This window comes from Vigna unguiculata, chromosome 3 (assembly GCF_004118075.2).
Source record: "Vigna unguiculata cultivar IT97K-499-35 chromosome 3, ASM411807v1, whole genome shotgun sequence".
Lineage (NCBI taxonomy): Eukaryota > Viridiplantae > Streptophyta > Magnoliopsida > Fabales > Fabaceae > Vigna > Vigna unguiculata.
In genome coordinates, this window is record NC_040281.1 from 10,668,598 (window position 1) to 10,683,916 (window position 15,319).

The 15,319-nt window shown below is 33.2% G+C and overlaps 1 protein-coding gene across 1 annotated transcript; it reads left to right on the forward strand.

Annotated features, from left to right (window-relative positions):
• The first annotated feature begins 5,134 nt into the window (after positions 1-5,134).
• Positions 5,135-7,730, forward strand: LOC114178831. Its single transcript, XM_028064944.1, has 2 exons — positions 5,135-7,255; positions 7,393-7,730. The coding sequence occupies exon 1, from the start codon at positions 5,556-5,558 to the stop codon at positions 7,251-7,253; it is 1,698 nt and encodes a 565-aa protein (XP_027920745.1). The 5' UTR covers positions 5,135-5,555; the 3' UTR covers positions 7,254-7,255; positions 7,393-7,730.
• The last annotated feature ends 7,589 nt before the right edge of the window (positions 7,731-15,319 follow it).

Consider the following 15,319-nt stretch of genomic DNA (forward strand, 5'->3'; position numbering starts at 1 on the left):
TAGGTTAATTTGACTGTAAGATGACTAAACCTAGTTTTTAAACTCATCTTTTTTAAAAAAAAAAATCTAAAAGTAGTTTTCATCTTTCATCTCAAATAAATTATTCTATAGTATTAGGAACCACCACATATTTTCAATCACAGATCATATATAATATGTACCATTTTCTTTTTGTGTAATATCTTTAACAATATAAATTTTGTGCAAATAGGTTTCCAGTTTTGTGAATGATGAGATATAGGTAATAATTAGGGTTATGAAGAGGACGATGCATGATCTGAAACACATCGTTTTCTTGGTCCATAGTCGTTATGAAAGCGAAGGAATTGGTGAAGTTAGTAAAAGGGGAATTAGGGTTCCACTTGCTGTTCTTTCAATGGACTCACTATTTCTCAGCTTTTAGTGGTTGGACATCATGCTTGCTCCACGCATATGCCAAAATAGGCCAAGTAAATCAACAAGGAAAAATAATAGAAAAAGATCCTTTGTTTTTTGTTCTTTTAGCTAAAATGACAGTGATGATAAATTTAAATACCACCACTATATGTGTTGTTCATCATAAATTATTATACAGTTTTCAATCGTTACATCTATATGACTCTGAGCAATTTTTATCTAACAAAAATAATTAATAACACTTATTTATATGTTCATATCAAGTAATTAACAGTCTGATCAACTATAATTTTTTTATCAACCAAAATATATATTAATATAAAATAGAGATTTTTGACTACTTTAACCCTTTTACATAATATTTACAAACAGTAATTTCCACAACTTTATTTTCAAGCAATATAAAAAAATTACTTTTTTCTTTGTCAACTACACACTTACAACAATCTTCCATGTCAATACCTTAACAACTACCCATACCCATTTAAATGGGCCAATTTATATCAACTATAGCTATTTATTGTTATTAACATGCTTAAAATTTAACTGCATCCATAAAAAGTTTTTAAAGATTTAAAACTAGTCTTTTTGTTTGGATATTAGAATGAATTTGAGTGGATATTATGAATTTGAGGGAGTAAAATAAAAAAGATTTGAAAAGAAATAAAGTGAAGAGTGAACATGTTTGGATTAAACAAAAAAAAGTGGAAAGTGAAGAAGAAAATTTTTATGAAAATCTGTAAGTGATTTAATGAGTTTGATAAATAAAAGAAAATATTTTAATTTATAAAATTGTAAGATAATTATCCTTGTTGTTAAAATTAACTTAAAATAAAATCTAACTAGTTTAAACTATATATTTCAAAATAAAATTTTTAGTTATTATTTAAAATAAAAAAGTTAATTTATGAAATTAATTTTAAATAAAAATTAATTGGTAGAAATTAACTAAAAATAATTCGGAACAATTAGCTTAAATAAAAAGATATCATCACGGATTTGATTTGTGAAAAATATGTGGGAAAAATATATTATCCACGAATTTTGAGTATTTTTCAAGAATTTTGATCATGATTTTTTTTTTTAGTAGTGTGTGCTCTTTTCATTTGTGTAACAATGCATACTTGGAAACAAACACAAAGTAAAAGAGGAGTATGAATTTAAAATTCTTATATCTATTTATGACAAATTGGTGAAAGTGTGATGCTATTATTTATTTTATATCATCTATCAAATTGATAGGTGAAACTACTAACTTGATTTTTTAAATAAAAAATTAAAGTAATAGAAATTTTAAAAGATTAATTTTTTTATCAATAAATAATATATATATATAATATTATAACATTATTATTACTTGCAAATTACATTTTGATCATTAGTTCTAATAGAATCATTTAAGATAAGTAATAATTATTTTAATTTATTTAATTAAAAATATTAAGTAATTAATTAAAAATTTAACAAATATTTATAAGATTGAATTAGTTTTTAAAAATAAAATTGAAAAAGAAATTAAAAGCCTTTTTGTCTATTCTGTGACAAGACAGATTAAGATTTTTAACCAATCTACATGGCCAATCCAAAACACACCGACACCCCTAATAGTAATTGCCAAACGAAAATTTTGAGTTATTAAAATATGCAAATGCATTATCATTTTTATAATGTGGGGTTGAAGTGGAGAATGGATGTTTCCTTTCATAATTAAAATGCTAAAATATATTATTTATGAATGGTACATGTGAAAAGTGAAAAGTGAAGGAATATAGAAACTGTTAATTACACTATTTTAAATTGGTGTATCATTTTCATACATTGACAAACAAATCAAATCGTCTCAATTTTACCTAAAATCAATGATCTATTACAAGGTTGTTGAACAAAATTCTTGAACTCGTTGAGTCAAATTTTATATCTGTACAATGAAATTGGAGAAGACACAAACTTTATGGAGTAAATTATGAAAATGTAGGTTGATTCATCTGGGATCAACGCACATGATTGGCATATTTTGGTTTTCTAGTTGAAATGTTAAAAAGCGTGTTGTTTTGAATAGATTATATGCATTAGCTTGTTACTTGCAACTGTGGACTTTGTGTAAGCAAAACTAAAGTAGGAAATGATGATGAGGTTGTTATTGTCTCTGTTTAATGTTTCTGCGAGAGTTTTGAAAACAAAAAAAATCCGTTATTGGATTTAAAGAATGTTGCTATCAACAACCTTGTACGCTGTTCTTTCATAATTGTTCTCCTATCCTAAAATATTCAATGGTTGAAAGTGATGGGTAAAGAAACTGTAATGCCGAAGAGACAACATACTTACGCTATCATATTACAAAAGAAACAAGGAAATGTTGTGCTCAAAAATTATAAAGCTTTGAGCAACACCCTTAAGAAAAGGCATTTTTATTGTTTTACAAATCATTGGCGTTTTCTTCAAACCAAATTCGATTGCTTGAACCCAAAAACAGATTCATAATGATAATAATTAACGTATTTTTGTATAATCCATGTTCCATGATACGTGGAATGATTATTGACATATTGTTCGTATTGTAAACAATTTATTGTAGCCACAGCAAGCAATCTTTTCTGTGGCATTGCTGTTTCCCAATTTGTTATTTTTTTTTTCTGTCTACTTTTCTCTTGAAAGCTAAGACATTTTCAGACTTTTCTACTGTCTAGAATTTCGCTTCTTCCCCACTCAAAGGCACCACCATGGCATGGCTTTCGCATATGAATGGCATTTTACACCTAACATGGCTATAAAGACCGAAAAAAAAAAGAATGGTACTGTGCTTTTTGACTCAAATGGGGGAAGGTTGGCCATTACCCCTTTTCACTCCACAGTAAATTTGAGACAAAACTTATGAAAGTGATAATGATTACAAGCTAAAATTGAACTATAATTTAGATCGATCTAGTTTGATTAAAAGTAACTTAAGTTGTAGGAGTGCACATATCAACGAAACAACAACATGGGAGCAAAAGATGCCACATGCTTCCATTAATGGAGTGACATAATGCAACATAAGGGATGCTGACCCCTGAATTGAGGCATGTGCTGATTGCAATTATAAACTATATGAAGCAATATATAAAGTAATGAACACATAGTTTCCAATGCATTGTTCACATTCCAGAAGATAAAAATCCGTGACCAGCAGAATAATGGTATTTTGACCCTTAATCTAACAGTGTTTGTAAAAAATTAGACACCAATTTGTCTTGTATTAAGATTTAAAAAATTCACCTTGATCATCTTTACCCTTCTTGTTTTTTCCAACAGACACCCATAAATTCTGCGAAAGTTCATATCCCACGTAGTGAAAGTCAATATTTTAATGCTTTTAGTAGGGATTGTGATGACAAGGGACAGCTTTAGTCTTTTGCTTTGAGCCTGAGTTATTACCATTTGGAACTTTTATTGATCATGGTTTCTCGTGAACCCTCTTTTGTGTCTCGAAACTGTGCACACTTTTTGAGATATGTGCAGACACCATTGGATTTGATTGCAACGTGGAGTTGCATGTATGGTAGTGGTTCCCCTCATTGGCTTTTGTTGGACTCTTGTGTTCTATGAGTTCACAAGGCACAAAAAGTGTTAGAAAAGAAAGCAACTTTCTCTGAATTAGTTATGTTATTCACTCCCCACTTCCTATTCAAAAGGTCACTGCTTGCTCAAGGCATCCACCAAAGGTTTTCACATGGTGGGGTGTGTCACTTCCATTCCAAGGGCATTCAAAGCTATCACCTTTTATTTTCTTCACGTAATTAAAGCTCTGTCCTAATTAAACTGTGGTCCATCTACTCTTTCAGTACTAATTCACTCCGCTCTCATTGCTTCTTTTTTTTTCTTGGGGCCTCAAATCCATTTGCAGTTGTAAGAAATTCTGTGCTTTTCAATAAAAATGAACACAAGCTGATAAAAAGTCATATATATACACGTTAAAGGATAATAGTAACTTATAAATTTGGTCGGAAGAGGCAGAATTTAGTTATGTTATGAATCATGTGTGTATTAAAATTCAGTGTCTTCTGCGTTTTACAGAATTATTATGTTATTTTTAAGTAGTTTTGAAGTTGTTAGAAACTGAGTATTCTGAATGTAATGAATTGCAGGATAATGCTAGGGCCCGCTTTCAAAATCTTATTAATTGAAATCGTTAGCCGAACTGAAAAGTTGGTTGATTAATTTATAATGTTGACGTTGTGTTTAATTTAGTAGTGTACCCAAAGTTGAAATTGCATCATGGTTATTTAACCGGGTCCACGGATTGAAAAAGATAAGACCTACTTTATAATAATTGTTAACGAAGCTTATGAGCATGAATACTCTGTAATTTATAATAATTATTCAGCACTTCATTTAAGTAGTCCAAAAACCCAATTTCATGAGATCAACACTCAAAAGACTCAAAGTTCCTTTGAATACAATCTCCACATGTTTCAGTTTTATGCCGTAATAATACCATAATAGAGTGCATTAATTATGTAAAACTTTTGATTAAAGAAAGTGAAAGGAGAAGGGGATGATGATGAGTAGCTGCAGCAAACTATGGGTTATGTTATGGATATGCCAACACAAAGTAACAGTTAACCATAATAACTGATCAGTAATGATAATTAAAATGTTACCAAGTTCTGTAATTCATGCCTTGCTTCTACCTCACCTTTTGTTTGTCCTATGTTGAAGTATTATAATTTTTTGAATGTACATACGGACAAAACCATGTTCAGAAACATGAACTACCACCTACATGATTCCGTCTAAATAGCCATTCCTAGACACAACCTCTCTGGGCCTCTCTTGTCTCCTTTTAACACACTTCTAACTTCCCAACACTGTGCCAACTGCAATGTCACAATTGCATATTAACGCTACATAAACCAAACTCAAACTGCAAGGGTATTTCCGTCAATTCGCATACTACGGTCCAATTGGACCCGTTCTGTATCAACTGCAATCTAAGGATAAGCATAGATTTGCAGGAACAGTGTCGCAGTGAAATTTTCTTTCTTTCTTTCTTTCTTTCTTTCCATTTTCTTTGATATCATAAGATCGTTGGTTACTTAGAGTCCGAACTTGTAACGTATTGCGCCGGAATATTCCTCCGGGAAATGGGGTTTCCCAATAGCCACTGAGGATTAACAATAATGGGTGATGGAGAAGAATTCGCCGGAGCTTTGGGTCTGCGGCGAGCGGTGGAGCTCATCCTTGCCGTGCTCACTCTCTCGCACTCGATTCGTGTCTTCGCGGGGAAATGGCAGCTCATTCGAAACAAGCTGGAGGAGCTTCACGGAGGTTTAGTTGCCGCCGAGAACTGCGACTCCGGGGAGAGCCCGTCGCTTTCGCGGCTGGTGGCGGCGGTGGCGTCCACCGCGACGGAATGCCACGATCTGTGTCGGCGCTGCGTGGATGTTTCCTACAGCGGGAAGCTTCTGATGCAGAGCGATTTGGACGTGGTGTTCGCGAAGCTCGATGGGCACGCGAGGAAGCTCTCTGAGATATACAAAAAGGGGATTTTAACAAATGGGTTCGCGCTGGTTGTGTCAAAGCCGAGTCTTGGCGCGTCGAAAGAGGACATGAGGTTCTACGTGAGGGACTTAACGACGAGGATGAAGATTGGAGATTTGGGGATGAAACGACAGGCGTTGCGGAACCTCCTAGAAGTTGTGGTGGAGGATGAAAAGTATGTGAAGGTGGTTGTTGACGTGGGTGACGTGGTTCATTTGTTGGTGGGGTTTTTGGGTTCTAATGAGGTGGAAATCCAGGAGGAGAGTGCTAAGGTGGTTTCTGTGGTTGCTGGGTTTGATTCTTACAAAGGGGCTTTGGTTGGGGCGGGGGTGATTGCTCCTTTGGTTAAGGTTCTGGATTGTGGGAGCGATTTGGGGAAGGTTGCGGCGGCGAGGTGTTTGGTGAAGTTGACTGAAAATTCGGACAATGCTTGGTGTGTTTCGGCTCATGGGGGGGTCAGTGTGTTGTTGAAGATTTGTGGTGGTGGTGATTGTGGAGGTGAGTTGGTGGCACCTGCTTGTGGGGTGTTGAGGAATCTGGTTGGTGTTGAGGAGATTAAGAGGTTTATGGTTGATGAGGGTGCTGTGTCAACTTTCATCAAGCTGGTGAGGTCGAAGGAGGAAGCGATTCAGGTGAATTCGATTGGGTTTATTTTGAGTATTGCCTCTGGGGATGAGTTGGTTAGGCAGATGGTGATCAGAGAGGGAGGGATTCGTGCTCTGTTGCGCGTTTTGCATCCTAAGTGGTCTTATTCTTGTAAAACCAGGGAGGTAACAATGAGGGCTGTTGAGGATTTGTGTTTCTCTTCACCTGATTCTGTGGGTGTTTTGATGAGTTATGGCTTTGTGGATCAACTCACATACTACATTCGAAATGGGGAGGTTTCGATTCAGGAATTGGCATTGAAAGTGGCGTTTAGGTTGTCTGGAACATCTGAGGAGGCCAAGAAAGCAATGGGGGACGCAGGGTTTATGCCAGAGTTTGTTAAGTTTCTTAATGCAAAGTCCTTTGAAGCTCGAGAAATGGCAGCTGAGGCACTCTCTGGCATGGTTACGGTTCCTAGGAACAGAAAGCGATTCGTGCAGGATGACCATAATATTACCCTTCTTCTGCAGTTGCTTGATCCTGAGGAGGGGAATTCTGGTAATAAAAAGTTCTTAATCTCTATATTAATGTCCTTATCGAGTTGCACTAGTGGGAGGAAAAAGATTGTGAGTTCTGAATATGCAAAAAACATAGAAAAACTCGCTGAAGTTTCTTCTGACGCCAAGAAACTTGTGAAGAAGCTATCCACAAACCGGTTCCGCAGTATGTTGAATGGAATCTGGCACTCATGAATGTAATTCATTTTTTTTTCCTTCACCCTTTTTCTAACTGTATATTTACATAAGTGCCTTACAAGTTTTGCTAATTTGTGTTCACCTTATTGATATGCTTTCTGTTTTGTTTCATTGGCCTTACCTTGAACAAGAATAGCACAGCTTTATGTTGAGATTGTAACCAGGTGTAGTGAAAAGTGATACCATAAAAGCGTTGTTGTAGATTTCCTTGAGGATACTCTGCCATTGGCTATGGCAGATTGTACCAAAGAAGTAAAGAATTATATTATATGAAAGAAAATGAAGAATGTAATTAATTACTAGTTACATACTGTTATTCTTAATTTCTCATTCACATACCTACCTACCTACCTAAGTTTTTGTTCGGCAATGTTCCAAAAACATTAGTGTGTGCATTTGTGAACTGTGGTACCACATGGTGAAGACGTCAATGTTTGGCAAGCATGTGAGTAGTGTAAGCCTTTCTTTTCTGTATCCGGCATTTATATAAAGAAGATAGCGATAGATGAAGTTTCCATCTGTATTACTTTGTCTTGTAGCATGCACTGTCTTTTGGCTATAGCTACTTCATAGTGGTTGATGAAGAATTTGCACGTGGCAAGTGCCAATTGTTAATATCATGATGCCCGAGAACTCTTATAGATAAGGGAACAAAATGATCCCCCATCACCCACCCTTTGTTTATTCTTCTGTTTTTAGTACTTTCAAGCTATAAAATAGTGATACAGTGAAAGTGCAAGTTCCTAAAACTGGGTAAAAGATTTAACACTTGGCTTCCGTGAATGAATCGAAATCTATGATCTTGGTTTGGTTGTGATGGTGGTTGGAAAGTGTTCTTTCTCATGTTGTTTGTGCCAACCAATGCTATGCAAACTGATTAGGCTGATCTTGGAAAGTGTTGATGGAAGCCTCGGAACGCTATTTGGTTCAACATTCAAACTTGAATAAATTATTTGAACTAATAAATATGGCATTAACAACATCTTAATAGTGAATGTTACAGGGACTGGTGTACACTACACATTTTGTTACTTTTTATAGACTTTGACTTGTTCTAAATTCAATTACGGGGAATAGTCACTTTTAGTTGAAGTGTTGGATTATGACAGTTGCAAATTGTGTTGTGTTAAACAGTTAATTGCATGCATTGGAGGTTCTTCTTTCACATTGAACATTATTTTTCGGTGAAAATGTCATTGTGACTTTACTTGAAAGGATTATAGGTAAATAAATAAAAATTTTGCTGACCGTTACACCAAACGCACAAAGTTATCTTTTTTTCTTTTAACTTTTCCCGTATTATTAACAAAAAAATTATAAAGTTCTCGTGCCAAAAATCAGAAGATTAAATAGCATCTTAGGAAAAATGTGTTTTCGTAATGCAAAAGGAAGTGACCCCTCCTCCCTAACCCAAAGGTTACATTTGTTTCTTTATTGTTATTGGAGAGTATATTGGAGAGTTGCAGTTATGGAGAAAAACAAAACTACCACACGGAAACTATGACACGCTATTAGATATGTTCAAAAGATGAGGATTTGTTTTGCACCTGTATAGTGACTGTGTGAAGCCCAAAAGGAAGGAGAAACAACTCAAATAGTTGGAAGATTACTTGGTCAATAGCAAATCTGGAAGGATATATATTCTATTAGTTTTGCAGAGGTCCTATGACATATTATCCTTTATTTTTCCTTTTGTTTTGCACAAGTTAGTTAATTCCCTAATAGACTATATATGTCTTTTGTTTTGACTATGAAAGGCAAGGAAAAATAATCATTCTCCGTCTTCTCTCTATTTCTATTTATCTGGCTTTCCTTCCTCTTTCTTCTGAATCTTATCATTTGGTGCTTTCATTAAGAGAGTTGTAGGTTCGTCATTTTTCAATGATCTTGCTATCACGTTCATGGTTCAACCATGCCCTTTTACTTGAGCTGTTTATTTCTAGTCCCAAACTAGAGATTTGACGTAAAGTTATCCCTTTCTGACCAAACTCGCTTTCTAAAGCCACATCTTCTGCAACTTCAAGAGTGGCAGGACCATCAATTGCATCCACAATCGCAAAAGGTTTGTTGCCTACACCCATTGATTCTTCGATACACAAGCTCACCCCCATGAACCTACAAACTCATAAGAAGGAAAAAGGACTTTGTTACTATTGTGATGAACGATTTACACCAGGGCACCGATGCCAGAAGAGATTTCATCTTCTGATTACAACACTAGAATTTCCACGGCTGATGACGAGCACATCAAGTTGTTAAAATGTTTTGAGCAAGATGTAAATCCAAGATCTGACCCATCACTTTCTCCTAACCCACTAGATGCCCAAATCAGTATTCATTCCTTGATGGGTCACATAACCCCTCCAACATTTTGGGTTCAAGGTGTAATTGGAAAAAGCCTAATTGTCGTTCTTGTGAACAGTGGGAGTATCCCAATTTTAGGCAAGATAAAATAACAAAACTTTTGGGCCTACAAGTGCAAACAATCCAACCTTTCTCAATGATGGTGGGAAATGGTGAAGAGATAAAATGTGATTCTCATTTCCCAAATGTAGGGATTAAAATTGACTCACATCAATTTCAAGTTGACCTATTGGCCTTACTCCTTAGAGGGGCTGATTTAGTTTGGAGGATTCAATGGATGAAATCTCTTGGGCCAGTGTTAACAAATTATGATTCTTTGACCATGAAAATCATTAAAGATGATAAGGTGGTACAATTAAAAGGCCATATTAAACCTAATCCTTTTGAGGAAACTGCAATCCAATTCAAACATATGGCTACAACTCAAGACATAGCACAAATATTTCATCTCCAAGCGTTACCCTTAATCCCACAATCCTTTGAAGAATCACCTTACCCAGAACCTATTGCCAACCTTTTTTACACACCCAACACGCTTCATCCATAACGATCAACAAACCATCGAACATCGTTCTTCCAAGGCACTAATCTTGTAAATGTGAGACCTTACAGGTACCCCTATTTCCAAAAGCATGAGATGGAAAAACTAACCAGAGAAATGTTGGATTCAAGTGTGATTGAACACGACAATAGTGCTTTCATCGAGTTAGCTCAGCTTGATTCTTCAACTCAGTTCATTTAGCTTGACCAACGGTCTGGTTTGGCTTGACTTGATTTTTTAGCTCGACTGACTTAGCTTAACCTTTTATGTGGGTCATTTCGATTCAATTTTCAATCTGAAACGACTTAACTCGATTTTTGATCCAGACTAACTATTTTGGCTTTTGTTGCTCATTTGGCCCCTGAACTTTTTTTATGTGGATTTTTTGGTCCTGAGTTTTTTTTTTACTCCAGTTCATGCTGATCATGGACAAGTCTTGCGAGTTGGACTAAATTTGTCAGTTATATTCTATATACACATATATATAATGAAAAAAATTGTTAAATATTATTTTAATATTTACATATAACTATAATTTTTATAAATTTTAATTTTCAAATAGATATTTTTAAATTAAATTTTCATGAGAAATTCAATTTAAACAAAAAATTTAGATGTAGTATATTCTAATTACTCTATCTAAATAAAATATTTAAAAAATGAAGGAAATTTAGTTACAACACCAAATATGATGTATTTTTAGTTTTTGGAATTCTTGAAATCCATTATTCATAAATACAAGATAAAAATTGAAATATTTTTCTTATTGTGCATATTCTTTAATCTTTTAAAAAATATAAATTTTACATTGTAAGTTTGTATTGAATTCAATTTGTTAAAAAATATAAAAAAAAAATGTATTTTCGTTGTATGTTATTTGTTTAACAAAATTTGGACCATACTGGTTGATTTAGACAAGAAAAATGAGTGCATTGGTGCAAGTTCAATCACAGAATAACTCTTGCTGAAAAATTGCTAAATTAAATTAGTCCACTCTTTGCATTATAAATCACAGTATACAACTAAAAATGAAATTTTCACTACCAGGACTCAACATCTTCAATATTCTATTATTTTTATCTCATTTAGATGTTTATTCTACAAACTATCAGCATAATTAACAAAACAATCTTTATCATTCTTTTATTTATTTATAATTTGTATTAACCTAGCTAAGCTTTTTAAGCTGTAATATTTTATTTTAATATCTGAACTAAGTTTCAATGATTTTAAAACATATAAAAAATTTATTTTAGAGCTAAAGTATTTATGATAAATCCAAAATATAATATATATTAAAAATAATAAGTTTTAATGAATTTTAGATATAATACAACATAATTTGTATAATAAAAATAAGTCTCATTTATAATTTTTAATTATATAAAATATTATTCATACATTATGGGAAACTAAAATACTAATTTGTATGTTACGTGGCTTAAAAACTAAGTGGCATTTTTCTGCATCTCCAAAATTTCTTTTCTACCTCTAAAAATCTTTCAAATCCCAAAACTACCATTTTACCATTTGAGCAAAATCACACAAATCAACCCAAAATTATTTTTGAATGTCGACTTTCAATTAAAATTGTGGACATCCCGTAAAACTCTCTTTTTTTTCTGCCATAGTTTTAAAGGGATGCCCCTAATCTAATAGGTCTAAGGGCTGACCCATAGGGTGACAAGGTCCCTAAAGCAGCCAAGGCCCCTCATTCTGCACTCACTTGCCAAAATCAGTGCTATCGCTTTTCCCTTTTCTCTCCACAGAAGCTCTTGTAGGGTTTGGGTCTTACCCTTCTTTGCGTTAACTCAACCCCATTCTTCAATCCATGTAAGTTGATTCTCCACCGTATCTTTTTCATTTCCAGCTCTGTCATCATGATTCTAACTAGGGTTCACCATGGTAACCCATTTTGAATCTATTCCACTGTTTTACAGATCGTAAATTTACTACGTGGTCGGTAGTACTCACTTGCTTGGGTGTCGGGATATTCTGCTAGTTTTTTTCAGGTAAGGGAAGCTAGGGTTTATGTATTTAAAGTTATTTTGCCGATTTTTGGTCTATTTGTATGGCTGTGATGCTTGAATGAGGTTGTTGGTCGAATAAAGATGTATGGTGTGCGATTATGTTTGATTGATCTGGCGCTACTCTTTTTTCTGCATTACACACTTTTCGTAAAATGAATATTTCTACTACATTAACCATTGGATCGAGCTGAAATTTTAACAGATGATCCTTAACACATAATTCTTGACTTTGATCGGTCGGATCTTTAATCGGAGCTCTATAGTGAGAGCATTTTTTATCGCAAGGTCACTGAATTTGTGTTGTTGACAACACTGCACATTTTTCGTAAAATGTAAGTTACTACTTCGTTAACGATTGGATCGAGCTGATATTTTAACAGCTGATTCTTAACACATAGATTTTGACTTTGACCGGTCCGATCTTGAATCAGAGCTCTGTAGTGAGAGCAGTTTTTATCGCAAGATCGTTGTAGTTTGGTTGTTTCTCTTATCCTGAATGGTTATTAGTGGCTTGAATCTAATTGTTATATTAAAAGCATGTGATAAATGATTATGCATGAGTGATGTGATTCATGGATTGTGGATGATGGGTTTGGTATGAACTTGACATGTGATTTAAATGAGATGGTTGGTATCAAGGAGACATGGTATTGATATGAAATACAAATATATATTCATTGTTTGGGAAGGATGAGTTGGTATGGATTCAACATTTGGTTATGAATGAGAATGGGTTGTAAAGGTTGGCATGAGATATTGTGTATGGTAAACATTACTTGATTAATTGAACATGATTGGTCTGTGGTCAGTGCGTAATTCCTTGAAATCTCTAGGTGGAATTTCAGGGTCGTGCTTCAGTGGTGCCCCATCTATATAATTTGGTAAGGATTCAAAGTAAGGATTGCATCCTGACACTCTAAGGAGTCAGTTAGTCTCACTTAGAGCGGACTGACTCATGTGGTGAGAGTAGCAGAAGGCCTGAAATTCATTAAGGGTTAACCTTGTATGTGAGGGAATTGATTCATTGTAACACTTGTAACACATAGCTCGGGGGTGAGCAGAGGTATCCACCACAAGTGCAAGCATTCGCTGAATCCGACCAGATTATATGTATCCGGATGAGTCGAGTCGAGTCTTAGTGTATTGATTGGAAGGTCATAACATGCTTGGATGATGTATGTATATTGGATTGTGAAAGTATATTTGATTGCATGATAAAACTAATTTTGGCTCTAGCTTACCTTTCTGTTGTTTGTTGTATGTTATGTGGTGTGGTCTTTTCTTTTGCAATGATCATCAACTTGTTGATGTGAGCAGAGGTGAGAACTCCCCGTAATCATCAAGGTGATGGAGGTTTCGCTGCATAGTCTGCTTGGACTGGATCTAAGTTTACTTGGACTTTCCTTTAGGGCTATGGCCCGTGTACTGCTGGTCTTTAGGCTTAAAATTCTTTCTGTTGTTGATTTATATTTTATACTTTATTATGGCATCGTAGTGTGCCTTTTTCTTATTCGAGTTTTCTCTTGGATAATCGTGAGGAGTAGTGTCTACACTCCAGGACTTTGTTTCTAATACTATTTCGCTGACATTCCTTTACTTAGCGTTATTAATTAAATTGGGTGTTACACATCCGGATATATATATATATATATATATATATATATATATATTCTTTTATATTTAATTTAAATTTTATTTTATTTTAATTTTTATTAGTTTTATTTAATTTTTAATATATTATATAAAAACAAAGTTAAAAACATTTATTTTTTATTTTTTTAAATTTAAAATTTAATAATTTTTAGTTTTATTTATTTTTATATTTATATTTATTTTCCAATACACTATATAAAAATAAAATTATATATATATATATATATATATATATATTAGTATTTTATTTTATTTGTAGAGTACATGTTATGACATATGAAAATATAAAAAATAAATAAAACAAAAAAATAAAAAAAAACATTTAAAATAGAAAACTTAAATTTTAAATAAAATTAAAAAAAGTTAAAATAGAATAAATATTTTTCTAATATAAAATTTAAGTTTTTTTTTTTTTTGATTTAATTTACTCTCTGTGCATATGTGTGTGGCTGTGTTTCGGGTGTCTCTTTATGTCTATGTTTAGAAAAAATCTTGGAGGTGCAAGAAGAGAAAACTCCAAAAACTAATAACAAGCAATAACGTTTGTGGGCATAAAAGCAATAGACAGCTGTTTGGAAATGGACTTAAGTTTCTGTTCAGCCCATATATTCCTTGCCTTCGGGCTTTCAGCTTCCCAAATATTTTGTTTTGTTTTAAAACAAAAATCATTTGGGTTAAGTTCTTATTATGGGCTCCAATTACTGCTTAACAAAAAAAAAAACTGAATAGTTCTTACATTTTCTAAGCAATTTCTTTTTGCACCTTATGATTTTTCAGGATCTTGGTGCAGGTGTTAGAAATGGTGAAAAATGCATGTGCCTTAGATTTATGGATTTCGTAACCTATAGAATTATTATGAATTGCACAATTCTAAATATATGTTTAGATCTTAAAATACTCTACTAATGTATTTTTTTACATAATACAAAATAATTCTAAGATTTAAAAATATATTCTAAATTTTTAAATTACATAATATAGAATATATTTATAGAGTGTCATCTAGAAATATATTTCAGATAATACTATTTCAAATATTTTTTTGAATTGTATAATCTTAATTACATTTTTTTTTTAAATTTAGACTATAATCTAGTATAGATTTGTTATTTGTGAGCCATGAATTATTAAGACTTTTCCACACTTATGAATATAAGAAGGAAAAAAAGGTATAGTAGGGGCTAAAAGAAATTATTTTTCAGGCCTTACTTTCGCAACAGCCTAAAATGAATAGGACCATTATTGTTTTTGGATTTGATTTATAATAAAAGCATATGGAATCTGCATAATATATGTTGTCACCAGGTGCAATGCATAGTTTGTATTTCAATTAAATATGATTTGTGAACTGTCATATAGGAGGAGTTCATAGCAGTTTATAAGTAGTGAAGTTTCTTTAATTATTAAATTAACTTCTATATTTGTTTCTTAATGTCAATGTCTGACCATTGATAGTGCAGTTATTCTAGTAATGA

Excerpts from the sequence above, each read along its gene's own strand:
- LOC114178831 (XM_028064944.1), top strand. The coding sequence starts at position 5,556 with ATGGGTGATGGAGAAGAATTCGCCGGAGCTTTGGGTCTGCGGCGAGCG.